Genomic DNA, 27,993 nt, shown 5'->3' with positions numbered 1-27,993 from the left:
ATGGAAACCACTTCAAGCCAGGGGGTGCGGCAACTCCCTCGGCCCAGTAGTTCCAGCACCCATGCAGAGGAGTCAGGTAGGAGATGTGTGGGTGACAGGGCAATTGGCGAGGGGGTGGGCAGCACGGCGAGTGGCTGGGCAGACTGGCAGAGGGTGGGTCGCTGGGGGTGGCAGGGCAGGGGGTGGGGAGGACATGGGGTGGGGAAGATGTGGTGGCGGTGGGGTGGGGCAGAGGGGCACCGTGGGATGGGGCGCAGTAGAGGTGGGACAGTGGGGCAGCACATAGGGGCAGAAGGTGTGGTGGGTCTGGGGCAGTGGGGTGAGAGAGCACAGTGGGGCAAGGGATATGGTGGGGTGGCGCAGTGGGGGGGGTGGGCGCAGTGGGCCAGAGGGCTCGGTGGGGCGGGCAGAGGGCGCGGAGCAGAGGCTGGGGGGGGGGGCGCGGCAGTGGGGCAGAAGACGCGGTGGGGGCGGGGCAGAGGCCAGGGGGCGCGGAGGGGGCGGGGCAGAGGCTGGGGGGGCGCGGCAGTGGGGCAGAAGACGCGGTGGGGGCGGGGCAGAGGCTAGGGGGCGCGGTCGCGGCGGGCAGGCCCGGGGCAGCCTTGGCGGCGCTGCGCAGCTCCTCGCGCCCGAGTCCCGGCCAATCTGCGGCCTCGGCAGCAGGAAGCAGGAAGCGCCGGGCGGAGGCAGGAGCAGCCGGGCCTGAGCGTGGATGGGGTGAGGGGCACAGGAGGGGAGGGGTCACGGGGTAATGGGGGGCAGAAAGGGAGCGGCCCGGGAGGGGTCAGGAGGCAGAGGCGTAATAGGGGGGCAGGGGGCAGAGGGGAAGGTAATGGGGCAGGAGGGGAGGGGTACTGGGCAGAGGGGACGGTACTGGGGAAGGTCCTGGGGCAGGAGGGGTGGTGGGGCAGAGGGGAAGATAATGGGCAGGGGGATGCGGAAGGGGGGTAACCGGACATGGAGAGAGGCAGGCAGGAAGGAAGGGGGGCTTCAGAGGGGTGGGGTTACTGGAGGGAAGGAGAGGGCAGGGGAGGGCAATGGGGATAGTGAAGGGGGAGCCTGGGTCAGGGGCAGTGAAGGTGCTGGGGGCAGGGCAGAGGGGTGAGCCTGATGGCCCAGGTGCACCTGGCAGGTGGAGGTACAGACGGATTCGCAGGGCACCCTGCCCATTTGCTGCAAATCCCAGTTAGGGAGCCCACGTGCCCTTGCACCAGCTGCTGGATGTCATAGTTCCCTTTTTACCCCTGCTGCGCTCCAACTGTGGAAAAATGAGAAGCGTGGAGCAGAGAAAAGGCCTTGGCCTTAGTTCAATAACAAACCAACTTGGAAGTGTTCGCGCTGCAGCTCTGGGGTGGTGGGAAGTGATCCCTTAAAAGGGGTACCCTCAGGCAAGGAAGGTCCAAAATTTCAGTATTGTACCAAAATACAAAATTTCAAGCAAACCTGGTGTCAGCAGAAGTAATCTAATTAAGGAACAAAATTTCAAGGCAATATTTAAGGTTCCTTTTGGGGGGGGGCTTTCAACTTATTGCTGTCGTGTTTTGCAATCCAGCATGCTATTGCATGAGAGCCAAATGCTGACAAGGGCTCTGATGCTGCAATTGGAGCCCTGCCCCAATGCAAAGCCCCATGGTCTTAAACGGGGCTCTGTGCGGACTCAGGTGCAGGATGGGGTCTAGCTTTTTTTCCATTATTGCTCATGCAGAGTGAGGCACAGATGGGAAACCAACAGCATAAATGGTGAAATGTAAATTTGATTTTTAAAATTTGTTCAGATTTAACATCCTTGGGTCTTATTAATAATGTAGGTGAGGAAACTTGTCTTTTAAAACAAACAACGAGGAGTCCGGTGGCACCTTAGAGACTAACAGATTTATTTGGGCATAAGCTTTTGTGGGTAAAAAACCCACTTCTTACCCACAAAAACTTATGCCCAAATAAATCTGTTAGTCTTTAAGGTGCCACCAGACTCCTCGTTGTTTTTGTGGATACAGACTAACACGGCTACCCCCTGATACTTGTCTTTTAAAAATTATTTTTAATCCAATAACATCTCTTAAAAATAGATTGCAGAATCTGGGTTTAAGTGGCAAACACTTATGCACATGCTTAACTTTCAGCATTGAAGTCAATGGGACTGCTCACATGCATGAATTTGAGCAGATGTTTAAATGTTTGTAGGATTGGAACCTAAGGGCATGATCCTGAATAGAGCCTTGCAACCCAACCCGAACCTGACGAAACCTGACTACAGGTGGCTGGCCCAGGTCTGGTCATCTCTGATCACCTCTTCCTGCCTGTGGGCTCGGCGGGTTGTTCTACTGTGTGCCTCACTCCTGCTGGCCGCCACATCAATATGCTGTGTATGCTGGGGCTCCTGTGTAGTGACAAGTCACACACCCTCTCCTGCTGCAGGAGGTGGGCAGAGATGGATTGCGGGCACCAGGCATAGGGAGTGGGAAGCCCCCACCAGGCCAAGCCCCAAGGATGAGGCAGCACAGGCTCAGGGTGAAATGTCAGGTTTGTGTCTATAAACCTCTCAACACTCTCAGGTTGGGTTTAGGTCAGTTGTCCTTCGCTTGGGTTTGGATCCTGGTCCAGCTTTAAATTTAGGCTTGAGCAGACCTCTAATCCTGAAAATACCTGCATGTAAATCACTTTAATCTCATACATAAATGCAGGATTGGAGCTTTAAACTATAAATTCTTTAGTTCAGGAACCTTCCCTGCTGCTGTGTTTGTACATCACCTACCACAATGGGTCTCTGATTGTCACTAGTTCAGTACCATAAATAAGTACTAAATAATAGTAATAATTAATAACAGTAAACCTGATGGCTTTCTAAATTAAAAAAAGCCAAAACAAAACGTAAAGACTTTTATTTCTCTAGTAGGCTTAGCCGTATAAGATATAGATGATTTATTTCCTACATGTATATAGCAACTAAGTAGAAGAGTTAGTCTGTCATTCTTATTTCATAAATCATGTTGTATTGATCGGAAAGTAAATAATGGATGGATGTTTTTTAAGGCATCATTTATTTTAAAACAATGTTAGAAAAGGATTTTATTTTCTAGCAGAGAACACAGATTACTGTTAACTTTTGTTAAGGAAATGTGAAAGGTTTTCAGTGGTAGTAGATGATTTGTAGGTGTCATCTTCAATTATGCTCCCTAATAGTGGATACTCCTATAGAGGGGGCTAGTCTTATGACATATCAGCATTTTTGACACTGATGAGCTTCTGCTACTAGGGAAAGGAGAAAAATTGCATGATGTGACACTTACTGTAAGGATATCTGTTGGGAGCTGCTGCATGGAATTGCTGTCAGCAGTTACAAAACAAGCGCTCGATTTTGCAAGCTCTTTGTGCACAGCTCTCATTGAATTCACTGGAACTCTTTATGTGGAGGGCTCGCAGGATTGAGCTCTGGCATTTCAGCAAATGATACAAAGAGCTATACAGGAGCTACAGAGAAGCCCAATGACCTTTCAATCCATTTAGTACATCACTTGCGGCTCCAGTGCCAAGGCAACTAGAACAATCATAAAAGTTGAGCAAAGACAGTTTAATTTTCTGCAGATGCTCTGGCTCTTGCTTAGTTTGTGAATCAGTGTATTATATAAATGAAAGAGTCAGTATAATAATAATATTTTTATGGAGCCAGCTGTTTGTAAAGCAGCTAACACACAAGTAGAAAAGGTACCTTTCCTAGAGAGCTTGCACTCTACAATCTAATCTTCCCCATGCTAGCTCCTGGATGTAGGGTGAGATTCACAAAGGTGCTTAGGCTCCTAAGTCCCATGAAATCAATGGGAGTTAGGCACCTAAATACCTATGGGAATCCCACCCAGAATGCTTACTACTCAATGGTGCTACTCATAAAAGTAAGAACTAATTACATCTTGCGGTATACATTTGCCTGATTAGGTCATAAATAAGCATGAGGAATGGAGAATGGCATATGACAAGAAGCAGAGCAAACTGGCAGTGTGGTGTAGCATATATCCCATTCCATCATTTTTTTGTTTTTTTAAAGATTGCTTGTTAGTGTTTCTGATAGTGCAGGAATGGAGGGTAGAAATGTCATCACTTGGTTCTAGTTAATTGCTAAAGTTGGCAGGCTAGGAAACATTTTCAGATGACTACTTTAAGGACAACCAGATTTCAAATTTGGTTGCCTAACAAGGAAATGTGATTTCTTGAATCTTTTTTTCTTGTGGGGAGAGGATTAGCAAAAATGAGTTGCTATTTAAAATGGTATTTGCTTCACTGTGTGTCGTACTGCCCTTTGTGCCCTCAAGGACAAGCTGCCGAATTGATCTGTGGTTTTTAAAATGCCGGATGAGTTGAGCGATTGGTCAGCGAATACATGTGTAATTAGCCATGTACACTGGTCTCATAATAATGCTGTAGGGGGTGTATCAGACTGAGCGGAGCCAGAGGAGGAATTTCATGACATCGTGGACAAGCTATCCGCTCCTGCTGTTGGTTGGTGTTGAGAACAAAAGTGAGGCAGGAGCCCTGTTTCTGTTCTCCGCCTGGGGTGAGCCTGAAACAGTCTGCACACCTAGGATTTTCACATACAGCCCAGCACGGAGGGTGCTTTCCTGCATGTGGTTAAACTTTCTCTCTCCAAATAGATTTTTGGTTGCCCTAGTCTAGTGCATAATAGAATTTTCCAAGCTCAAAATTAAGAGCTAGGGGAAGGCCCTATATCCAGTCCCCTCCCCTCCAGTGCAGGATATTCACAAGTTTTTATGTGACTCTCTAGTGATGGAACTGTTACAATCCAAAAAGGCTTATTTCCTTATGTCTTTCTACAGCCCATCCCCATTGTACAGTGCACAGTACAGTGGAGTGCTGATCCATGCATCTGACGAAGTGGGTTTTTTACCCACGAAAGCTTATGCCCAAATAAATCTGTTAGTCTTTAAGGTGCCACCAGACTCCTCGTTTGCCCTCAAAAGCCATTTTGTCTTTTTCTTGTATTTGCGATGAGTTTCTCACTGTAGTACTTGGTTGTATAGAGATGCTATATGCGAATCAGTTTCAAGGAAACATAAAGGAAGAGCTTACTACTGGGAACTCTTACTTGCAGCTAGCAGATGTCGTATTGCCAATACCCAACAACGGGCTGGCCTTGGAATTAAAATGCAAGAATTTAAAATCGTGACCCTCCACGCGCCCACATGACTTATTTTTAACAAGAAAGAGGACAGAGGGACAAGGGATTCAATGAACAAAAGATGTGCCTGGTTAAAATAAGTGACTCACTAAAGCTATAACAGAAGAAAGCTTTGCCAATGCACGTGCTTATTGTCTTCCATAGTGTTGACAGTGACCTTCAATGAGCAGTACACTTTATGGGCCAGATCTTCAGTTTGGGTAAAAGGATGTAGCTCTGTGGATTTCAGTGAAGCTACACCTGTTTACACCAGCTGAGGATCGGGCCTTTTATCTCCATAAATCCCATGACCTATAAGGCTATAGTTTCTTCTTTCTTATAATCCCTAGGAGACGCAGATGAAGCAAAGGAGGTTAAGGCTGCAGCTAACTGCTTTCAGACGAACTCCCTTGATGTTTGAATGAACTATTTCTTTTTTTCGCGACAACCAGCTTTGTAGATGTGCTGCCTTCCTTTCTCATTGAACCTTGAGGATGTGCACCTTTCTGTGGAGGGTGGCCTTGGGGGTAGTGGTGGTGATGGGGAACTTCTGAAGGTTTCTTGTTGCTTGACTGTGTTCAATCCCCTCACAGGGATTTTTCACTGGTGGCCATGGAGCTTTCTGCCAGCGAACCCAGCATTTATGACAAGCTATCGGAGACCATTGACCTGGTGAGGCAGACTGGACACCAATGTGGAATGTCAGAAAAAGCCATTGAGAAGTTTGTCAAGCAGCTCTTGGAAAAGAATGAGCCCCAAAGGGGACCCCCCCGGTACCCTCTCTTGATGGCTCTCTATAAGGTAAGCCATCTTTCTGAGCTGCAGGGATGGGAGATGTTGACGCTTATACATACATGCCTTTTGAGGGTTTGACATTCTTCCTCTACATAATGGCAACTGAGGCTTGTATTTCCCCATGATTAAATAATAAAGGCACAACAGCAAACTATCCCAATGAGAAAGGAAGGAAGGAAGGAGGTAGTTGTCCTGTTTTACTTGACACTACTGAGGCCTCAGCTGGAGTACCCTGTCTAATTCTGGGTTCCACACTTTAAAAAAGATGTGGGCAATTGGAGAGAGTCTAGAGAAGAGCAACCAACGTGCTAAAAAGTTTAGAAAACCTGACTTATGAGGAAAGGGTTAAAAAAAAACAAAAATAAAACACCTGGGCATGTTTACTCTTGAGAAAAGAAGAGTGAAGGAGCAGACCTGATAACAGTCCTCAAATATGTTAAGGGCTGTTATTAAGAGGACAGTGATCAATTGTTCTCCATATCTGCAGACAATAGGACAAGAAGTAATGGGCTTCATCAGTAGGGATGAAAGGGAGATTTAGGTTAGATATTAGGAAATACTTTCTAACTATAAGAATAGTTAAGCACAAATAGTACTCCTGGGGGAATTCTGCACCAAAAAAATTAAAATTCTGCAAAATTCTGCATATTTTATTTGTTAAAACAACACAATATAATCACTCCAGTTTCAATTATTTTGGTAATTTATTTCAAAATACCTGTCAATAAGTATGTCAACAATACAAACAACAGCAAGAAAGATTCCCCCAGGAGTAGAGAGTTAATAAACCCTTACAACAACCCAGTTCCAGTTGGGTGGTTAGAGGGTGGGGGGCGGCGCTGGAGAGGACTGTGTGGGGCACACAGACACTAGCACCCCCCTCCCCAAAGAGCCCAGTCACGGGGCACCCTCTGCCTTGACACTATCACCCCTTTCCCCCACAGATTCCAGCCACAGGGCACCCCCCAGCCCAGAGACCAGCATCCTCTTCTCCCAGAGACCAGCAGTGGGCACCCCACGGCCCAGACACCAGCACTCCCAGAGCCTTTACTACCCCCAGCTTCTTTACTGTTCTGCCAGGGGACATGGTGTGGTGCAGCCCAGCCCTTCCTCACTCTTTGCCAGAGCTGGGTCTTCGGGGCCCTCTCCCATCCCTGGGAGAATGAGGATCAAGCAGAGCGAGCAGCCACCAGCCCAGCCAGGCTGGGCGCTCCGCTTACTGCGAGCTGGACTCCGGAGAATCCAGCGGCCCATCTTGGCAGCCAGCAGCTCTGCAGGCCCAATTCTGCGGGGGAAACAGGGAATCCTGCAAAATTCTGCATTGCGCAGTGGCGCAGAATTCCCCCAAGAGTAAAATAGGCTTCCAAGGGAGGTTGTGGAATCCCCTTCTTTGGTGGTTTTAAAGAACAGGTGTCGCGGTGCTTGAGGTTATTTGGTCCTGCCTCAGTGCAGGGGGCTGGACTAGATGACCTTGTGAGGTCTCTTCCAGCCCTACATTTCTGTGATTCTATGATTTTCTTGAGGCGTCTCTCTGACTTTGCTATAACTAGCCACGTTCATATCCCTGCACCCATTCTCCAGTGAGATTGCTTGAAGAAGATATGTTGACTGAGCCTTGGAACTGCCCCCAGTGTGTTGAAAGATGAGTGGCTAGGCATCCCCCTCTTAAAGAATGCGGCTCTGCCTCTGAGCTAATGAAAACTCATCACATCAGCACTTTTAGTGGAAACTTTAGTTTCCTAGTGTGATTGATATAGACTAGAGGAAGGATGGGACTTGTGGTTAAAGCTCAGGGTAGGGACTCAAGAGATCTGGTTTGTACTCCTGGCTCTGACACAGACTCCCCATTGACCTTGCACCTGTCTGCATCTGTTTTCTCATCTTAAAATGGAGATGCACCCCTCAAGAGGTTTAATGTTGGGAAAGTGCTTTGAGATTCTTGGCGGGAAAGTGCTACATAGTTCAAAGTAGGGTATTGGGTAGGGGTGGTGGGTAAGGAGACAGTTTTCAGTAGGGAGTGGTCAGATGTTTGCTACAATGATGAGAAATTTCCCATTAAAAATACTACTGGATATAATTTTATTGTCCTCTTCTACAACGGACTCTAAAGATTTTTTGTCATCAAAAGAAGTCCAGTTTTGTCATTCCCAAGAATAAACAAATGCTACATAGTGAGACAGGAGGGAGGGGAGGGAAGGGAAGGGGGGGTCTTCTGGTTTGTATTCCTAGTTCTATCAACTCACTGTGATTTCTTTGGGGCTTATTTTGGCTGATTGTACCAATGAAATAACTTCACCAGAGTGTTTTGAGGCTTGGTTAATGCTTGCAAAGTGCTTTGAAATCCTTGCATAAAAGATGCTATGGAAGTGCAAAATATCTGATTAGAGACTAGGAGTCTAGAACTGTTCATGGAGATCCCTGGCCTTTCTGATGGAGAATGTTAGTATTTAAGTGTTAAAAACAACCCCCCATGTCTGCTGATGTTTGTTTAAATACCAATTATCTCCATTCTTGTACAGCTCCAGTGAACGGAACTGAATGAGAAGTCTATACCTGCATGTGACTAGCATTGCTGTTTAAATGAGGTGTCTCAGCGGAAGTTAAAACACGCACAGCTCAGACACTAGAACCCTTCTTCATACCTGGACGGAGAAAGTTTCCATTCTGAAGACGTCTCCTTCTTTCAGTGTAATTAATCACTTGCCTGTCTTCTCTCACAGGGCCTGCTTACCCTGGGCTTAATCTTGCTAACTGCGTACTTCGTGATGCAGCCGTATAGCCCTTCACCACCTGAAACCACGCTCTCCAGAGCCCATGCCTGGGGCTTCCTCATCGGTCACATCCGGCTGCTGTCTTTGCCTATTGCCAAGAAGTACATGCTGGAGAGTAAGGAAATAATTTCTTTGCTGTTGCTTAACAGATGTAGTGATGTTGGAAAGACAATTGACTCAGAGTTAAATAGTAATTGCACACGCCTGCTGAATGTTTCACTTTCCACCAAACTAACAACACTTTACTGTGATTGCACCAGTCTTGTTTCTAGCACCGTATTTACACGTAATCTGTTTTATCAGTAGCCAGAGCATGAAGTTAGCCTGAATAAGATTCCCACAAGCAGTTTCCAGTGTGTAGATCTGGGCTGAGGTGTATCTTCTCTATTAACTTTTTATATCAAATCCTTCTCTTCTTCTAGTACCAAAGGCCCTGGTGGTGAAGTTCACTTTCCCTCTACCAGCATATAAAAACAATGTCCTTGCTTGAAGTGGATCAGTAAGGTACTCAGATATTGCAGTGATAGATCGATTTCCCTGTAAATGCTGCCTCTTCGTTCTCAGTTAAGTAAGTGGGAGGTAGCTTTGTAAATCAAAGACCCCTGCAGTTCTGATTGGTTTAGGGAAAGGCAAGCTTTGCCCATTAGTGTGCTGGGAGAAGACTCTGGGCTTAATAACTGCAGCTTTTGTACACCTAGAACTCCCAGAGAAGTCAATGGCAGTTCCATGCATGGGATAGCTAGAGCATTGAATCCCTGAGTAGGTTTGTCAGTGTGACAGTGATGAACACAGTGTAAATGCCTGGATAGACATAATAGGAATGGAAAAGTTAGTGCTAAGTTCTCGTTTCCATTCTAAGTCAATTTCCACCAACCCAGCGGGACCGTGGGTGGGCAGTAGCATAGGGTCCTGTGGTAATTTTGATAAATCCCTCCTCCAGACTCCAGTAATGGCAATAAAGTTTTCAGTTATTCTAACTGAGAAGGTGGCGTGATAGTGATCGTCTTGCAGCCCATTGTAAAGCAAAGGCTCAAGTTCTTGCCCTGAGTTGGTTTATATTTAGCGGCAGCGGTTCATTGTGTTAGAGTTCCATTATCTGGCTTTGAACTTCCTGTATCCGCTAAAAAGGACCCTCTGAAATGCCAGCTCCATTCTGCCTTTTCTCTGAGTGTCTCTCTCTGTTCCGTTGACATAAACACTAGACGGGCTATTGATTGAATCCCAAGTGAGTGGGTCATGGTATCTCTCGTTCATTTCCTAGCTTGCAAATTGGGATTTCATGGGCAAAAAAACAGAGGAGAGGCCTCTGATTCCACGCTGGCATTGGTAGTCTGCTTATCTAACTCTCCCTACGTGTACTTGCAAAAATGTCCTTCATGCCAGTAAAATGTGTCTCAACTTCTCTGCTGGAAAGAGAAACACGGCAGATAGTTCTAGGCTTTCAGTATTTTTTAACTTGATCTAGTTAATAAAATGCCAAAATACTTCTTAAACAGTTTCAGATGCTGCAATTTGTATGTACGTGGTTGTCTTGAGTGGGGAAAGGACAGTAAGGTTTCCTGACACTGGGGAATATCTAGGAAAGAGGCGAAGTCCCAATTCAGCTTCTGTTGAAGTCAATGAGCATCTTCCTATTGAGTTCAGTGGGAGCTGGATCAGCCTTTTTATGTTGGGGTGAATGGTAGGAGATGGAAAGGCATCCTAAGGGAATAGGAAAAGCCAGGGACTCTGGGAAGTTGGGAGAAGTTGTTAAAAATGTTTAAGTACCATAACTTTGCATGGATTTTAAGTCTATTCTAGATGGTGAAGCAGTGTGGTTTGACTAAAGGCCAAGGAGTCAAAGATAACCCCCCAGGCTTTGCAGATCAAGTGCTGTGGGACTGTTTCATTTTGAGGGGTTATTTTTGTGTGCCACCTATGTGGTAATCATAGCACCCAGACTTGAGCTCTTCGAGGTAGGTTTAGTGTCTCTGCCCACTTCAGGAATAGGAATGTCATCTCTCATTGGAGCTGTCTCTTGGAAGAGGGAGCTGTGTGTCCAGGGCGGCCGATGTTGATTGCTGAGGTGGCGTGTACATGAGCAGTGCTGGTGATTGGCGGTTTCACAGTGCTGCAGTGTGATTGGGGCCGTATAAAAAATAGTGCAGAGAAGCTAAAACAAGGGAGAGCTTGGGAGATAAAGAGGGAATTCAGGCAGTAGCTGGTGTCCACATCCCCACTGCTGGGAGACCACCCCTTAGTTGATCAGTGCCGCAGACCTTCTCCGACCCCTTCCAGACTGGCAATTTGATGGGAAAATCCAGCTGACTTGATGTTCCCTGGAACCTGTAAACACACCTAGCTCCATTTTCCTGCCCAGTGCTTCTGTAGGAAGTGTAGTTCACAGCTTGGCTAGTCACTGTTGCTACAATTCCCACACAGGATAGATAATATAAGGGAATAAAGGCTGCTGCTTGTCTCAGCAAATGGAATACTGGGCACCCTGATAATTAAAAAACGTTAATAGCTATGGTTTGACCAAGAGGAAACCAGTTTAGGGGCCTAAAATATTCTGCCAGTGACCTCTGCGGAGGGGCCAAGTGTCTGGGATGAGTTCGGATTTTCTTTCTATAGCTTCATGAGTTCAGTGGAGCCTCTTTTAAATCTCTCTTCATGTGCTGTGCTTGACTTAACTAAAAGGGCAGTGGGGAGAGAAAATAGCAGTACACGTGTGTTGGAGGGATGTCACCACTGAGGGAGAGGAGTCATTTAGGGTAGTCCAGGGGTGTGGAGCAATGAGATAGGAGAAAGGAAACAGGCCAAATGTCAGGAAATGCAGTGAGATCGAGAGACTGGAATAGTCTCCAAGCAAGGCAGAAGCACCGTCCCTTTGGACATTTAAAACTGGGCAACATGCTAGCCTGACACACATGCTAGAAAATATATCGCAAGGATCTTGCACTGGCAAAGGAGGAAGGAAGGTGGCACAGTTAAGGCCCTTGACAGAGACTTGGGAGGTCTGGGCTCAAGCCTGGCTATGCTGCAGATTTCCAGTGTGACCTTGGGCAAGTCACTTATCTCTCTGGGTCTCAGTTTCCCCATCTGTAAAATGGGGATTTTAATCTACCACCTGTTGCCTGTTTTATCTATTTAGTTCTTTGTGGGTTTAGGGTTTCTTACTATGGGTATGTACTGTGCCTTGCATAGTGGATCTATAGGCCCCATCCAACATGCACTGCTCCTGTAGTAATACTAGGGTGGAATAGATGACCACGTGGGTTTTTCCCTCTTTGGTTTTTATGATTCGTTTAGCTCTGAGGCCCGTTTTGGGTTAAACTTTCAACATTCCCTTAGTGATCCAGCCTTTCTTATTGCTTACTACAGGAGGGTCATAATGCTGAGTTTGTCATCCCACTCATTTCTATGACTGTAGTTTGTGATGGTCCTAAAGGCAAGATTAGGCCTTTGCTAAGAATGGCCCAAAAGGAGAAACTGTGCCAGGAGGCAAAAAGTGATAAAGCAGCTAAAGGGGAAGGAAAAAGGAGCGGAGAAAAATACTAACCAAGGGATCAGAGATCATTTGGTAGGGGGACTGATTATGACACCCAGAGTCTTTCACATCTTGGTCACCAGTTCAAATCCAGCTGAGGCTGATATTGATTGAAAGACCCCTGTCAGGGGTTCTGAGGCCACTATGGGTATGTCTACACTACACACTGAGCTCGGCTTCTGATTCACGTTTGAGCTCAAGACCCCCTTCCATGCTCACACACATCAGTCTGTCTTGGGCCAGCAAGTACTAGGACCCTGCTAGGGGGATGAGTCAGAGTCCAAGTCCCACTGTGACTCAGATCCAAGTCCTGACATTGTGCAGTGTGCACACAGCTCAAGTTGTAGACCAGAGTCAGAAGGTCTGCGTAGTGCAGTATAGATGTATGAGCACAGCTGGGAGCCCCGGGTCCAGCAATTGTTAACCCAGGTTTACAATGCAGTGTGGACGCTCGAGCATGGGCTTGGAAACACAGAGTTCACAAGCCCGGGTCTCTCAGACCCATGTTCAGTGTAGACGTACCTTATATGAAATAGGCCTGACAGCCTCGGTCTAGTTCTTGGTAGACAAACATTGGCCATGCAAAACCCACCAACCTAACTGGCGCTATCATGGGCAGCGTCTGTATAGAGGCAAGGGGCTGCCAGGCGCCAGGGAGTGTTGTGAGGATGTATGATCAGGATTGTGAGCCCCTCATACTATGGCAATGGGGGGGCCATACAAGCACCTAGTCAAAATAGATAGGTGCTTTTCCCATGGCCATGTGGAGCTGATACATGGTAATGGATGGGATATAAATAGCTTGACAGACTGACCAGCTGGTTCTCATAAGGTTCCTTCCCCACCCCCACTCCCTGCCCCTGCCTGCCACATCAAAGTAGCTGCATACCTTGGATATTTTTATTCTCATTTCAATGTGAATTTAGATGCCAGATTGACAGCTGTGGATAGCTGAACCCTTCTCAACAGAACAGGTGCAGCCTGGGCTGCGTCAGCTCAAGCCTCCTTCACACAGCCTGCTTGCCTGCCACACACCTGCCTTGGAAGGAGCCACTCTAGGGGCAAGTGGATAATCCACTGTCAGTGACCCACTAGTGGTGTTCTTTGTGATGTGGATTCCTGAGAAATGGCCTGAGACCCAGTTCGCCAAACTCATTTCACACAGGTCCCCAAACAACCTTCAGATTGTTGTTGTATTACTGTGGTCCCAGGAGTCCGAGTCATGGGCTAGGACCTCGTTGTGCTAGGTACTGTCCAAACACAGAACGCAAAGATAGTCTCTGCCCCAAGAAGTCCACCTGGGGATGTTAATAGCTTTCAGTCACAACTCAGGCTGGATTTGAGCCAGCGAGCTTGAGGGAGAAGGTTCCATTGCCTGTTTACGATCTCCTGAGCTGCCCAGCTCACCACAACGACTCTCTCTTTGGACTCTTATTTTCTGCTTCACATTTTGGTCGCATACGAAAATGAAAAGAATAGTGAATATGTTCCACCCTCTCCATTTCCCATAGGAGTCCTCAAGTTGTCCGTGAATCACTTGGACACAACAAAGGTTGTTTTGTGTGTGTGTGTGTGTGTGTGTGTGTGTGTGTGTGTGTGTGTGTGTGTGTGTGTATTTAAATTTTCAGTGGATTGGAACTTTATTCTCAAATCTTTCTGCCCCCCAAATTGTTAATGAAAACCTCAAGGATTATATCCTTTTCCGAATGGTGTTTATGCTAATATTACCTGCTATCAGGTCCACTAAATGCTCCCCTCAACATGTTTTGCAACTGCATTTTATTTGGTGTGAAGGCAGCCACCCCTGAGATGAAACAAACAGGTCCTGTATCATTGCGCCTGTGGTAAAATAATCTTCCTTGGTGTTTCTGCCATGAAATTGAATGAAATGCCCATGTTGGCAGGAGGAGCTACGCTTATCTAGGGCCTGATCCTGACTGAGCATCCTCTACCCTGATTGAAATCAATGGGATCTGCAGGTGCTCAGCACTTCCAAAAATCAGGCCCAAGACGTCTCATGCTGGGCACACAAGAACTGCAGCATATAAGATCGGAGGCTGCTCGTGGAAACGTTAGCCCATGTGACTCTCCCCAGACCACAGAGGGGAGTAGGTGTTGGAGGTGAGATTAGAGTTTGGGAGTTCCTGGCTCCCAGTCCTGTGCTCAGACTACCAGGCCACCTAGTCTAAAAATTTGTTAAAATACATTGTGCATGAAACTGATCAAAAATCAGCCTTGCCAGGGTTGTCATGTTTAAGCAACAAAATGTAACTGAAGTGTGGTTATCATGTTGCAGAGCTCCTCTCGGGTGCAGTTGAGTGCTAAGTGTGGGACAGATCACAGAGGGAGTGGTTAGCTGGCCCTGAACAGTTGGGAGAAAGTACAACAGCAATGTTTGTCTTTTGGCTGGCCACCTCCAGTTTTGCTTGAGACTTATTTGGCTCCCAACCATGTTCCAGCTTCCCTGTGAGCTTAACCCTTTCCAGAGCAGCCTTTGCTGGGCCAGCCTCCCACAGATGTCTGTGTCTATGGGATTTATATGGCCTTGATTACTGTAACACCTGAGCACCTCACAATCTTCAACATACTTGTCCTCACAGCCCCCTGTGAGATAGGGCAGTGCTATCATTATCCCATTTTACAGACAGAGGACTGAGGCGTTGAGGGTATATCAATACTATAAGGGCTACAGCTGCATTGTAGCACTTTAGCGTAGACTCTTGATACAGTGCCGAACGGAGATTTTCTATAAATCCATCCCCTTCAAGAGGCAGTAACTAGGTTGACGGTGCCACATGACAAAATGACTTAGCAGCATTTACACCGAGACTTAGGTCAGCTTAACTGTGTCTCTCAGGGGCATGAATTTTTCTGGTGGAGCAGGAACCGAACCTGGGTCTCCCATGCCAGCGCACTGACCACTGGACCAGCCTTCCTTTCTACCATCAACCACAAACCTTGGTGAGAGGCAGATGATGATTTTCGTTCGCTTCCCAGCAAAAAGCACTTCTGCCTAATGGGGCACTCAGCTTTTGCACCAACTTCGCTATGCCGCAGGGCTCCCTCTGAATCTTGTTGCTGCTGCAAGCTCTTGAGACATAATAGCAGACACATGTGTTGGCTCATGTTTATAAAAAAGGAAAAGGAAAAGTCAGGCTGGCTTTGCAGTGAAGGGTGGTGTAGAGTCTTCATATTTTTCAGCTTTACTTTGGCCCTCATTCAAGCAGTGGGATTGTTTATTTGAAATTGCTGAAGGTAAACTATTATTTCGGGATTGTGGAATGCAGAAAACTTGCTATGTTTTTGCATTTGGAAGACTCCAGTATCTCTCCCATTCCCTGGCTCCCTCCTCTGCCCAGCTCCCCCTGCCCTTGTATGTTTGTTAGCAGAGGTTTCTGGGGGAATCACTGATGTGCTACATCTGTGAATGATACCTGCCTCTCAGGGCTATTGTGAAGCTTCATGTGTGTGTTGTGATCCTTGGATGGAAGCAGCTATAGAATTGCAAAGTGGTGGTGTAATTTTCCTGCCCGAGTTGTGCTGGGAGTCGGCGTTGTGTATGCTGTCTTACAGGGCATCTGCTCATAGCTGGAGGTGCAGGGTGGAGTGGATTTCTTAAAGGGTCTTTCAGCCAACCAGAACTTTTATCTTTCAATGAACAGGTTAGTTGCTGCAGAATTGCCCTGCTTATTCTGATCACTTGTTTACATGAATTGTGAATCCGACTATTCAAATGAAGTTGGAGATTTTATTTCCCCATTTTAGTTGGATCAGAATGATTATTCAATCCCTCTAGCTATGAGTGAAAGATGTTCTTTGACCAGCCACTTGCCCGTTGATGAAATGCGTGACATTGACCCGTTTGACCCAGAACAAACCATAGGCTATTTTGTTAGCAGGTTTCCCTTGCTAGATGCTTCCCACCAGCTTTGAAGGGAGATGAGCGATATCCAAATTACCCAGAGATAGGGATGAGGATTGTGAGCGCTAGGCAGGGGCCATCTCTTTGTACTGTGTTTGTGCAGTGCCTGGCAGAATGGGGTCTGGGTCCCGTAGGTGCTAGTGCAATATAAAATAAAACCTGGCTCACGTGAGGAGAGGGTCAGGTTCCCTTAGATATCCCCCTTTCCCCCCCCAGATCCTGGCATATGCCCAGGGAATGGGAGCACGGCTCAGACACCCCTTGAAAGGCAAGCCCCTCCCATACCCCTGCTCACATGAGGGGTGCAGTGAAAGGGGCTCAGACTCCCCTAGAGGAGTAGGGGACCCCAGGTCCTGGCGTGCACACAGAAGGGGAAAATGTGGGGCTGACAGGCATCTCTGCCCCCATTCTCCCTTAGTTCCTCTGACACTCACCCTCTTGTCCCCTTCCCGGTGTCCCTCCAACCTCCCCTACTGTCCATCCCTAGAATTCCCGCTTCCCAGAATCCTTCCTCCCGCCCCTGCCAGCAAGCCTTACGCGTCTCATTTCTTTTTTTTTACAAAAGTACTTTGATTACATTCCCCCAAAATGAACCCTCCCCCGACACAGCCAGACTTTCCCACCCTTCCCAGATTTCTGACTGAGATGAGACTTGACCTGACGTTGGCTGGGTAAGTTCTTGGGGATCAAAGGCTTACTGCTCAGCCCCTCAAGCTATCCAGCTGCAATGAAAGTTTTCCACCTACAAATCCTGTTAGCCTCGCTGTCTGCACATGCTCAGTGATCTGTTTGGCGCTTGACCCTTACTCCAGAGCCCAACTGGAGAACCAAATTCTTTCTAATAACATTCTGAATTTTGTTCCCCCACCAAGGGCTAGTGGGTACCATGTGTTCTGGGGGTAGCCCTGAAGCGAGTGAGACCCTTGTGTCAGGATCAGATCCAAGGCTTGATCCCTAGGTCTGGGCCAAAAAACATTGGCAGAATATACTTTTTCAGAAGCTGTTTATTTGGGAGCGGGGGGCTGTATCTTTGGAACCCTTTGGTCAAGTGACCTCAAATTTGGATCACTACCCATACTCCCCACCCCCACGAAGCATCTGGATTTTAGAGCACTAAGAAGAGCCTTTCATAGAATATCAGGGTTGGAAGGGACCTCAGGAGGTCATCTCGTCCAACCCCCTGCTCAAAGCAGGACCAATCCCCAGATAGATTTGCCCCAAATCCCTAAATGGCCCCCTCAAGGATTGAACGCACAACCCTGGGTTTAGCAGGCCAATGCTCAAACCACTGAGCTATCCATCTCTCCTTCCTTCCTTCCTTTCCCTCCCGCCCCCCCTTGTTTAAACAGAAATGACTTCTCAATCTTAACTGTAGTGCAGCTAGTGCTCCATTGTAATAATAAACACTCCTGTGAAAATAGGCCTTTCTGAACTCATCTGATGTCTGCCGCACCAACATGGTCTCATTCGGACTTTATATTATAAATAACTGTGTTAATTTTTAGCCTAGTTTAAAAATCATTTTATTTATGGAGGAAGGATGGTCCTTGTAGCAAAGATGTGATTTCTGGCCCTGGCTTGGCCACTGTCTTGCTGTGTGACTTTGAGCAAATCGCTTCATCTCCGTGCTCTTAGTTTCCACAGCTGTAAAATAGGGATGATCATTGCTTCCTTCCTCAGAGACTAAATTGCATTAATTAATTAATATCTGTAAAGTGCTTTGAGATTCTTAGGTGGCAGACTTTTCAGAGAGTCGTATTAGAGGATCTTAGTTATGTAGTGCTTGTCATCCCGATGGATCCCAAAGCACTTTGCAAGCTGAATCATTGGGTATGGGATGTAGAAACTGCAGTAGAGACAGCAGAACAAAAATATACACCATACAAATGGGCGAGTGAACCACTCGAGGGGGCGTAGAGGTTAAAAGTCGGCAGTGGTGCTAAAGTGGCCGTTGGGTGGTCATGTCTCAGAGGCAAGCACAGATGGGAGATGAGACAACGATGACTGGAATGGAGGCCAAAGGCATTTCAGTGCTGTCAGGGCTGACTAGAGGAACTGAGAGCCTTTGTTTAGCCATGCTCAATCTTGGCCCAGAAACGGGGTACCTAGCAACACCAAGATGAGGCCTGCATCCTTCCACAGATTTAATGAAGCTGTTGTTTAACTCCGTAGTTTGTCCAGATAAAGGATTCTGGTCATAAGCATGAAGACAGGTTTCTGTGACTTGGCCGCATATTCTTTTGTTGTCATGGCAATAGTGGTTCATTTAGAACAGAGACCTCACTTTTAGGTTAAGGGCTCCGTTCTGCAAAGCCCTACTTCCAGAAGGGCTCGTTAAACTAGCAGAAAATGACATCACAAGCTCCCGTGGCTGAAAGTTGAAGCAACTGGAAACATGGAGTGCATTTGTAACAGTGAGGGCAATTGACCATTGGAATAATTAGGGATGCAGTTGGAGTCTTCATCCCTTGCAGTCTTTAAATCAAGATCAGATGTCTTCCCAAAGGGTCTGTTCTAGCTCAGTGACAAGTTATTGGGCTCAGTGCAGGAATTCAAAATCCTCTGCAGGAAGACACAGTAGATGACCATAATGGCTCTTCTGGCCTTAAAGTCTGGGAAAATAGCTCCTTTTTCTTGTGATCTCTCCCATTGACATCCATAAAAGAACTTGTGAAAAAGGCATGCAAATGTGAGTAAGGAGTTCTTCGGTTTCAAGCAATCATCAGAAATTGGAGACCCCCTCAGAAATTTGTTGGACTGTTCAAAATATTTCCCGTTGTGCAGGGGTCTCATTAAAGCCATTTTGAAAGGCCTGTGGTTTAAGCAGCTGTGTAGCAGTGTGCAGATGTTGTTATGGAAGGATCAGCAGATGTCCATCTCAATCACATCTAGTGCACCTAAAATCTGAATAGATAAATCATCCACTGGCTCTCAAAGCAACAGGATAGATGAGTCATTTTCCCATGCTTGTAGGGGTCCTCCTCAAGCCTGAATTCGCCTTTGAATAGTCTTGGGTTAAAATTAGTCACACTTATTCCACAGCTGATTGGAACCCAGATCTCTGAGGCTTATTTGTCGACCCACCCAGATTTCCACTGCTCTGGTACTTTCTGACAATGCAGCTCCCATCCTGTGAGGAGGCTGCAGCATTGGGTGGTGGTTATTGGAAACTGACCAGCACAATAGACTTAGAAGAAAAAAACAAAAATTGAGCACACAGATCCAGCATATAGACCAGCACTCTTTAAGGGCCTGATCCAAAGCACATTGAAATCAATGAAAAGACTCCTGTGGAACCAGGATCAGGTGGGTTTAGTGCTGTTACTGGTTAAGACTTCCTAGGACTTGTTCAGAGAGAGGAGGCAGGAAACCCAGAAAAAAATGTGTCTGAAACCAGGTTGGGAGGTTTCTTTGCTTGACTGTCTCGCTGCCGTGTCTGCTTGGTGCAGGGAGCTCTTTTCCATTCAGCATGAATGATGGTGGCTGTCCCTTTCTCTAAAGGCAGCATCTGGAACAGTGACTGCAAAAAAGCTGGGACCTGATCTAAAGCCCATTGAAGTCACTGGGCGTCTTCCCATTGCCTTTGGAGCAGGTTTTCCGATGCGGAGAACTCATCTTCGGTCCACCTAGTAAACTGCCACTAGTTTGCCTAAAGGAGCTTTTCTGAGTCTTGCGTGCTTTGTGGGCCACTCATGGAAAGCAAAGTCAAGGGCTGCCCCTAGCTCTCTGCATCATGGTGCTACAGAACTTTACAGGGTCCCTGAACTAGATTTCCGATCTTGTCTCTCAGCCTGCTGCTGTTGACTGATGTTAAACCACAACACGGCGCCTTGACTAAGGAGAATGAGTTGGTGACTGGGGCCTCGCTCTTTCCATGTGAGTGGGCCGCATTGACTTCATTGGGGTTCTACACAGGCACAAGGGTGGACCTGGGCAGATCCAATTGCAGGAGCAGTGCCCAAGCTTGTTAAGAACCTTTTAGTTTCCAATCCAGCTGTGCTGCATACAAGCCCTTATTGGCTTTGGCATTCATGTGCATCTGCAGGTTTAAAGACTGTTGCATTCCTCGGTGAGGAGAGGGCCAAATACTGAGACATTTTGTGGAAATGTAAAAGAGGGTGGGGCGGTCATTTTAAACCGATTATAATTTGAACGACTTGTTCTGTCATGGAAATGTTGACCCAAAATCCCGCTTACATTAATCACAGTAACATTCAAAAAGAAGTTTATTGCATCTGTGTATTTGCATTAGCAGTAGCATATAAGAGCCCCATTGCGCTAGGTGCTGTACAACTACAGAACAAAAAGACGGTTGGTGCCCTGGAGACCTAAGTTTAAGACGAGACGAGTGATGGATATGACATGCAGGCAGGGGAGCGTGATGTGAGAATGAGGCAATATTGGTCAGAATGATAGGCTGTGGTCGCCGCACAGCAGTTGCCTTCCTGCGAAAAGCGAGAGGGCTGTATGAAAATATAGCAGAGAAGGGAAGGGTAGTTGCAGCTGGACCGTTGTCTCCGTAATGTACATGTGTAGTAGGACATATCAATACAACAGCCACTCCCACTCATCCTGGGAATAATTATGCACGCATGCAGCTTTACATTGCAATGGAGCTCGATATAATCATAGCTCGACAGTAACAGTCTGTCCTGTTTGTATGAAGGTGCCTTCTCCTGTTAAATCTACAAACAGATCACACACCCAGTGTGCTTCACTTAAAACCCCAATGATTCCCCAGGGTGGCTGGACAGAGTGATAATCTGAAAGGAATGTAGGCGTCTAATCGAAATGGAGAACAAATACTTTGTGAAGTGCCTGCTCCAATCCCTTGTGTGCTCTTACAGGCGCCTTGTCCTCCCATCTACATGCAGTCTCCGAACCTTTCATCACTCTCTCCTTTCTTAGCAAGGCCTGGCCCTCCTCTCCGGTCACACTTCTCATGCAGGTCACACACATTCTGATACGCAGACTAACACCCTCAACAATAAATCTAAAAGATTAATTAAAAACAAACCAGCCCTGCCCTGCCAGCAGCACTGGGAATACATCTCGAATGCTCTCTAGATGGCTTATTCATGGCAAAAATAAATAACCTCTTCAATCAGGCAATTGAGAATGCAAATATCCCGTGCTAATTCAAAAGAGAAATTGGTCTCTGGACTGGAGAGCTGATTAACATACAATCATGCAGGCTACTGCGCTCTCAGTCTCGTATAGAATTTCAGCAGACCAATTGGCTACAACACCCTAGGACAGTGTTTAGAGGCTTTCACGATAAACAGATTATTTTAATGTTCCTTGCTTTATTGTGAATTGCCATTGTCTAGTCCCAAGATATGTTTTATTATTCTCTGTCCATGCTAATGGTGACCGCAGTTACTCCGATGAGATCGTTCAGGTCTTTGTTTCCCATCAGCGACCAGATGGGTTTTTAAATTCACACTCCCTACTGCTGACAAAACAAAGATTTTCCTTTTTTCTTTTGTAAGCCGGGAGGATGGGAACAGCACATTGAAGTGGCTGCTTCTTCTGTCTGTTAAAACATCATGCATGTGGAGGGGTGGAATTGACCTTTTGCTGGGAATAAAAATGTTATACTTTCATATCTTTTTAACAAAAACTGTGTGTTTTCCGGTGAGAAACAGGGATTCTATCCTGATCCTTCTTAGTCCATATATCAGCAGTAATATGTGAAATGCACTGTTCAAGCCTTACAGATTCACACATAATAAAGAATTGAAGCCTGGGACCTGCATGAATAAAAAAAAATAATAGTTCCAAATAATCCTCCCATATTGTTATCCCTCAATGAACCTTAAACCTCCTTGACTGTTGGCAAAGAGAGGAGCTAAAGTAGAGGAAATCTAATGATTTCCCATCGTATGATGCCCACCAGATATAACCTGTTACATGTAATAACTCCAATGTTCATTCACATTTGGGAGCTTATTATTTTTATTGATTTTAGTATTAAAAACGTCTCCAATTGTTTGGGTGCTGCATGTTCAGTAGAAACACTTAGGCTATGAGCTTCAAAGCCATCTGAAGGATTTGGGCACCCAGTTCCTGGCCATCCAAACCCTCCAGGTGACTTGGAAAATCACAGCTTAAAGGTCCTTATGGCATGTCTGGATTAAAGCATAGGCACTATAGGCCCATACCTGGGATCCCAGCTCTTGGCGTTACATGAGATGAGAATCTTAGCGTTCATTACAAATGTTTCCAGCCCTCTTGGATGCAAAGAAAAACTTGAAAATGTGATCTGAGTGTCACTAATGTCTGCCTGAGTCTGCAGGTGGCATGAAACAGTAGCTCCAAGAGACGTGCTCCATTTGGCTTCTCTCTGAAATGTGCTAGCACCCTAAGGAGGGGGCAGGGCCGCAGGCTGGGAGCAGGTCTATGGGGGTACCATGTGAGCTGTGTGTAGGCCTCTGTTTTGCTTTAACTCAGCCCTGCCTGCTCCTGCAGTCTGAAGTGTGTGGGCCGTCCCCTGCATCCATGTGGAGCGCTGTTGACTTCACTGGGACTCCATGAAGGTATAAATAAGGGTCTCCCTGTACAGATCAGATTGTATAATCAGGACCGTAGCTTTTACCAGCTGAGACCCTGATCCTACAATTTACATATGTTGGACCCCTGAACATTGAGGTCAATGGGGCATTAATCATTACCTCTTCTGTGCCCATTTATCCATCTGAAGTAACTTGGATCATCCCCATAACTCAGACTCCTTTCTGGTAGGGATCGGCTAAGAGTTCAGCACCCAAACTGATCTTTTTAAAATAATTACATAACCAGATAGAAATAAAAATGTTGACGATTTAAAAAAATATATTTCAGCAGAGTTTCTATCTTGTTTAAATCCAAACCATTCCCTTGCAAGCTCTGCAACCAAGTCCTAGCAGCACTGTGCTACTGTATACACCCCTACCCCAATATAACGTGACCCGATATAACACGAATTTGGATATAATGTGGTAAAACAGCGCTCTGGGTGGGCGGGGCTGCGCGCTCCAGCGGATCAAAGCAAGTTCGATATAACGTGGTTTCACCTATAACGCGGTAAGATTTTTTGGCTCCCGAGGACAGCGTTATATCTGGGTAGAGGTGTACTTGAAACTAGCCTAGGGACACAAGTGGAGCCTGCCCAAGCTGAGTGCCAGGTAAAAAGCAAAGAGGCAGCTGAGGTTGTGAAAAGCGAATGATTTTGATAGTCTAAGGTGCTGGTAATGACACCAGTAAGGACATTTTTTAACCTGACGACTTAGTTTTGTCTTCTGGATGTCTTTTAAACAGAAGAGCAATCCAAACGTTTTCTTTATGGATTTGTTTCAGTTTAGTCGCACAATAATAAAGGCCCATCAGATTTCCCCAAACTTCTGTAGTAATGGCATAATCTAGCCTGCATGCCTCACAAATTTACAGACAAATGGAAATTTCCATAAAGCTCTTCCATGCACAGCCCCATGACCCTGTCTCCAAAAACATCAATTCACTGCCTTCTCTAACACCAAAGGAAAAAGAGTCTATTAAAAGCAACATTGATTACTCCAACAAAGCTTGCCTGATTAATTATTCTTAATAGCTAATAAACCTTGGACGCCATCAGTAACCTGACAATATTTTGGGTTGGGTTTAGAGCTAACGAGTTTATAATCTGGACTCCGTTACCTTTCCATTTGACTCATCCTGAGATAAAGCTTGGTGTTTCTTTTTCCTCCAGAGTGCCATAACTGGTGGGGACTAGACTGCAGGCAGAATGGTTCTGAGATTCCTGCCAACTGCTCTTGCTGCGCTGCCATTCAAAGCCTCCAGGTAGTGACTGACCTAGGACAATTATCAGAAAACCTCCAGAGGCCTCAGCCCCTCTTAATCAAGGTAATGCATATGTTTTTAACGCCAGAAGGGAGGGTTGTGATCATATCGTCTGACCACCTGCATAACACAGATCAGAGGATCACTCCCCATGATATCTGCGTTAAGCCCATCATTTCTGTTTGCGCTACAGCAGCTCTTTTAGAAAGACATCCAGTCTTGGAGACTTAAAGTGATTGAGATCCCACCACATCCCTAGGTGAATTGTTCCAATGGTTAATTGCTCTCCCTGTTAAAATGCAAAGCCCAGATGGCCACCCCTGTTTGATGTGATGCCAGGAAGTGGAAATGGGAGAGAAAATAGGCCAGGTTAACGCTGCTGATCTTTCTCTTTTGCTGTTATTTAAGACAGGGCAGCGTCTGTCTTATGATGAACTGAAGCATTTTCAGTCCCAGTACCCGGAATTGACAGAGATCACAATAGAAGAGAATTCAGCTGAACTCTGGCGCTGCCTTCCAAGACGGATGTTTCCATTTGCCTTCCCCTGGTGAGTTGAGACAAAACACATGGAAGTTGCACGCCACCCTTTTCCAGGGGTGCCCAAGCTTTGCCCAGTTCAGAAATGTATTGATGACTTCTCAGGAGCCTGAGGGTTACACCTGATTGGCAAAGACAAGCTAGAAGCAGAATTTAGCCCACCTTTGCTCCTAATGGAAATGCAGTCCATGGAGACTGCTCGCCTCAATGCGGAATGCTCCATCCTGAGCCACGTGGAAGGCTGCTCTGATCAAGTTGGAGCATTGCATGCTGGGACTTTGTGTGCTGTTCCTCACATTAAAGATCAGGCTGATCTTGGGTCACATGGTACAATTTCTTGGGCATAATCTGATCTCAGTCCGAAGGAAACCATCTACGTTTCAGATATAACTGTGTGGAGTCTTGAAGTGTGTTGGGGGCCTCAGCTTGTGTTGACCATGTCTGTGAGCTGTGCTAAAACGCTACACATGTCCAAGGCTTTGACACAGTACGGGAGCTTGATAGGGTCCCATCTAGGGGCAACACCATATTTTTACAAACACCTTTCCACTCTGCTTATCCAGACTTCATAGAATCATAGAATATCAGGGTTGGAAGAGATCTCAGGAGATCATCTAGTCCAACCCCCAGACAGATTTTTGCCCCAGATCCCTAAATGGCCCCCTCAAGGATTGAACTCACAGCCCTGGGTTTAGCAGGCCAATGCTCAAACCACTAAGCTATCCCTCCCCCCAAGGTCATGGGACCTTTCTCAGAAGGGGGCAGAGGAAGGGAGTGTGAGCAAGCTCAGGGAAGGGCGTGATGCGTCTGTGCTTTGGTTAATGCTTAGTGGGGTTCTTTTTGCAGAAAACACAGTGCTCCTTATCGGTCAAGAGTGATGTTATGACGAGTGATTTGGCTGCAGGCTACAGAAGGATTAATCATGTTAGTCCACCAGGCAGAGATTTAAAAATAACACCCCCACTCTGCCAAACTATCTTGTCCTCGCTGGCCTAGTGAATAGACTTGGATACCCTAAACCTTACATGTGTGGTTTCAGTAGGTCTGAACTCATGGACTGTCTTTTTGTTCTGTGTTTGTACAGCACCTAGTGCAATGGGATCCTAGCCCAGGACTGCGGCTCCTAGGCGCTACCACTACACAGATAGATATAGTTAATAATAATGTAAGGTGGCATCTCCCCATTTTGATGATTTTATTTGATTAACGATTTAGTACAGCTTTTTCTAAGGGAAGGTAGGAAAGGGGACTCCTTAGACATCTCCGATGAAGAATGAAGCCTTTTTCCCCTGACTCATCATATCCTGTCTCCCGTTCAAAGATGCATCACTGTGTAAGGGAATGGTGTGACCAGGGCACAGGCCGAGGAGCTGGGGAATCATAAATTCTAATCCCAACTCGGACAATAACCCTGTGGGAGCAAGAGCCGTCACCTGGCTGTGCCTCAGTTTCCCCATCTATAAAATGGGACTAATAATAATATGTAGCTGCCAACCTCACGGGTGTCGGGAATAAATGTTTGTGAAGACCTTTGACATTGGACAGAGGCTATATAAGTGCTAAGTATTATTATAAAGTGATTCTTTAAAATGTTTTATAGGTACAAAGCCCTGAATAAAACTCAGATTCTCCAGGAACTTTTCCCTGCCTTGTCTTTGCTGGCATTCCCAAAGGCAATCTCCCTGGAAAGCTGCTTTCTCATTCGCAACCCAGAGTTAGGGAATAAGGTGAGAAATCCATCATGGGGATGCTTTCCTCTTTTGTGCAGGTACATGACTGGCTTCGACACAGGGAAGTCACCCATGTGCAGAGAGTCAGTGTAAGGCCTTTGCACCACATGTGCCAATACGTGCTCACATGTCTGTAAAATAAGTATCTGACTTGGGGTCGGTCTACCCTGCAGTTAAAAACCTGCAGCTGGCCTGTGCCAGCTGGTTCAATTGCAGTGTAGGCGTTCAGGCTCGCCCTGGAGCTCAGGCTCTAGGATCCTAAAGGGGGGAGGGTCCCAGAGCTTGTGCTGCAGCCCAAACCCAAATGTCTACACCACAGTGAAACAGCCCCAAGCCCCACAAGCCTGAGTCAGCTGGCACGGGCAGCTGGAAGTGTCTAATTGCAGTGTAGACACACCCATAGCTACTTAGGAGGAGGATTGTGAAGTTGGTTTAATGCAGTAGCTCCCAACCATTTTTTTTGTTGGCACAGATCAGTGATGGGTGCTCCTGAGTGCATCCCCTCACTCTGGGCCTCTGCCCCATTCTCCCACCTCTGGGCCGATTTTTCCTCCTCCTCGTCTTGTTTGTTTTTCTTTGAGTGCGGAGGAGTGGTGGGGCTGTGCTGCTTTGTATAGCTGAATAGGGGGCATCAGCAGCCTTCAGGGTCTTGGGTTTGGTATGATTTCATATTGATGACCCCGTAATAAATAGTCCTCTAATATCAGCCACTGGCCTGGTTGAGCCATACCCCGAAAGGACAGGGAGAGTTTTTGAAGCTCCTTCCTCTATATCTTTCCTCCTTCCTATCTGTTACAGACCCACAGACTGCACAGCATGTTTGCTATTGGAAGCGGCCAGCTAACCCTGAATATTGCACCTTACGCTGAGTGCAGAGGACACTGCAGGACTCTGTCGGTGGAGCTGGAAGCTGGGGATTTTGGTGAGTTCCAGTGTTGCAGTGAGTAGCCCTAGGAGATCCCCTCCCGAAGCAGGGCCAGGCACCTGCTCCCGGTTGTGTCTTGTACCAAGTGCCTCCGACAGAGATGAGCATCTACTTCCAGCATCAAATAATTGCACCCAACCAACTGTGCCAAGCCTTCTCATGTAGTGGGAGAAAAAAACTACTCCTTTGAGGGCTCAGTTTATGACCTGGAGCAGAAGCAGCAAAATGCCTTGAGATACTCTGTGTAACTTCATGTCTAAGTCCTCATCTCCCACTGATTTCCAAGGATCATTTGAGTCTCCTTTCTCTTGAGGTCCTGCAGGCAGAGGAGTTTCATAGCCTTGTCCATGATCATTTTCTCTGCATTTATCGAGTCCCTTCTAAAGCCTTGTCGTGTCACGTTGCCGAAGACGAGCAGGGTCAGGTTAGGTGAGTGCTTAGAGAGGAAACCACTCAGGAATAGCCAGGATGCTGCAGGAAGTGGTGTGGATGACTTACTCGCCCCTTTCCCTCTGAGTCTGTTCTGATTGATGCCCTGACGTGGTGCTGCTGGAGGTGCTGCCTTGTGATAGAGATGTAAAATGGAGGCCCTGATCAGCTTCTCTTCTCTCTACATATTTATCACAGTGGGGTCTGAGCTTGTCTGGTGCAATAACCAGTCATGGGCCTGTCTCATGCTGCTTCCTGTTGTGTTTCCCAAAGGCTATGCAAGCGCGGATTACTGGAAGATGAGCTTTAACTCCAGAGGAGCAGAGCCCATAGTCATTTGCGATGGATCCGCTAGCTAAGAACTGTGGG

At 46.7% G+C, this 27,993-nt stretch overlaps 1 protein-coding gene across 1 annotated transcript; it reads left to right on the top strand.

Annotated features, from left to right (window-relative positions):
* The first annotated feature begins 603 nt into the window (after nucleotides 1-603).
* On the top strand, nucleotides 604-27,993 carry C4H6orf89 (chromosome 4 C6orf89 homolog). The gene is made up of 8 exons (XM_054025511.1): nucleotides 604-717; nucleotides 5,761-5,968; nucleotides 8,683-8,848; nucleotides 23,911-24,065; nucleotides 24,411-24,550; nucleotides 26,141-26,267; nucleotides 27,069-27,192; nucleotides 27,898-27,993. The coding sequence occupies exons 1-8, from the start codon at nucleotides 713-715 to the stop codon at nucleotides 27,981-27,983; spliced, it is 1,011 nt and encodes a 336-aa protein (XP_053881486.1). The 5' UTR covers nucleotides 604-712; the 3' UTR covers nucleotides 27,984-27,993.

Source organism: Malaclemys terrapin, chromosome 4, assembly GCF_027887155.1.
Source record: "Malaclemys terrapin pileata isolate rMalTer1 chromosome 4, rMalTer1.hap1, whole genome shotgun sequence".
Classification (NCBI taxonomy): Eukaryota; Metazoa; Chordata; order Testudines; family Emydidae; genus Malaclemys; species Malaclemys terrapin.
The sequence above is the reverse complement of the archived record's forward strand: the minus strand, read 5'-3'. Positions and strand labels throughout refer to the sequence as shown.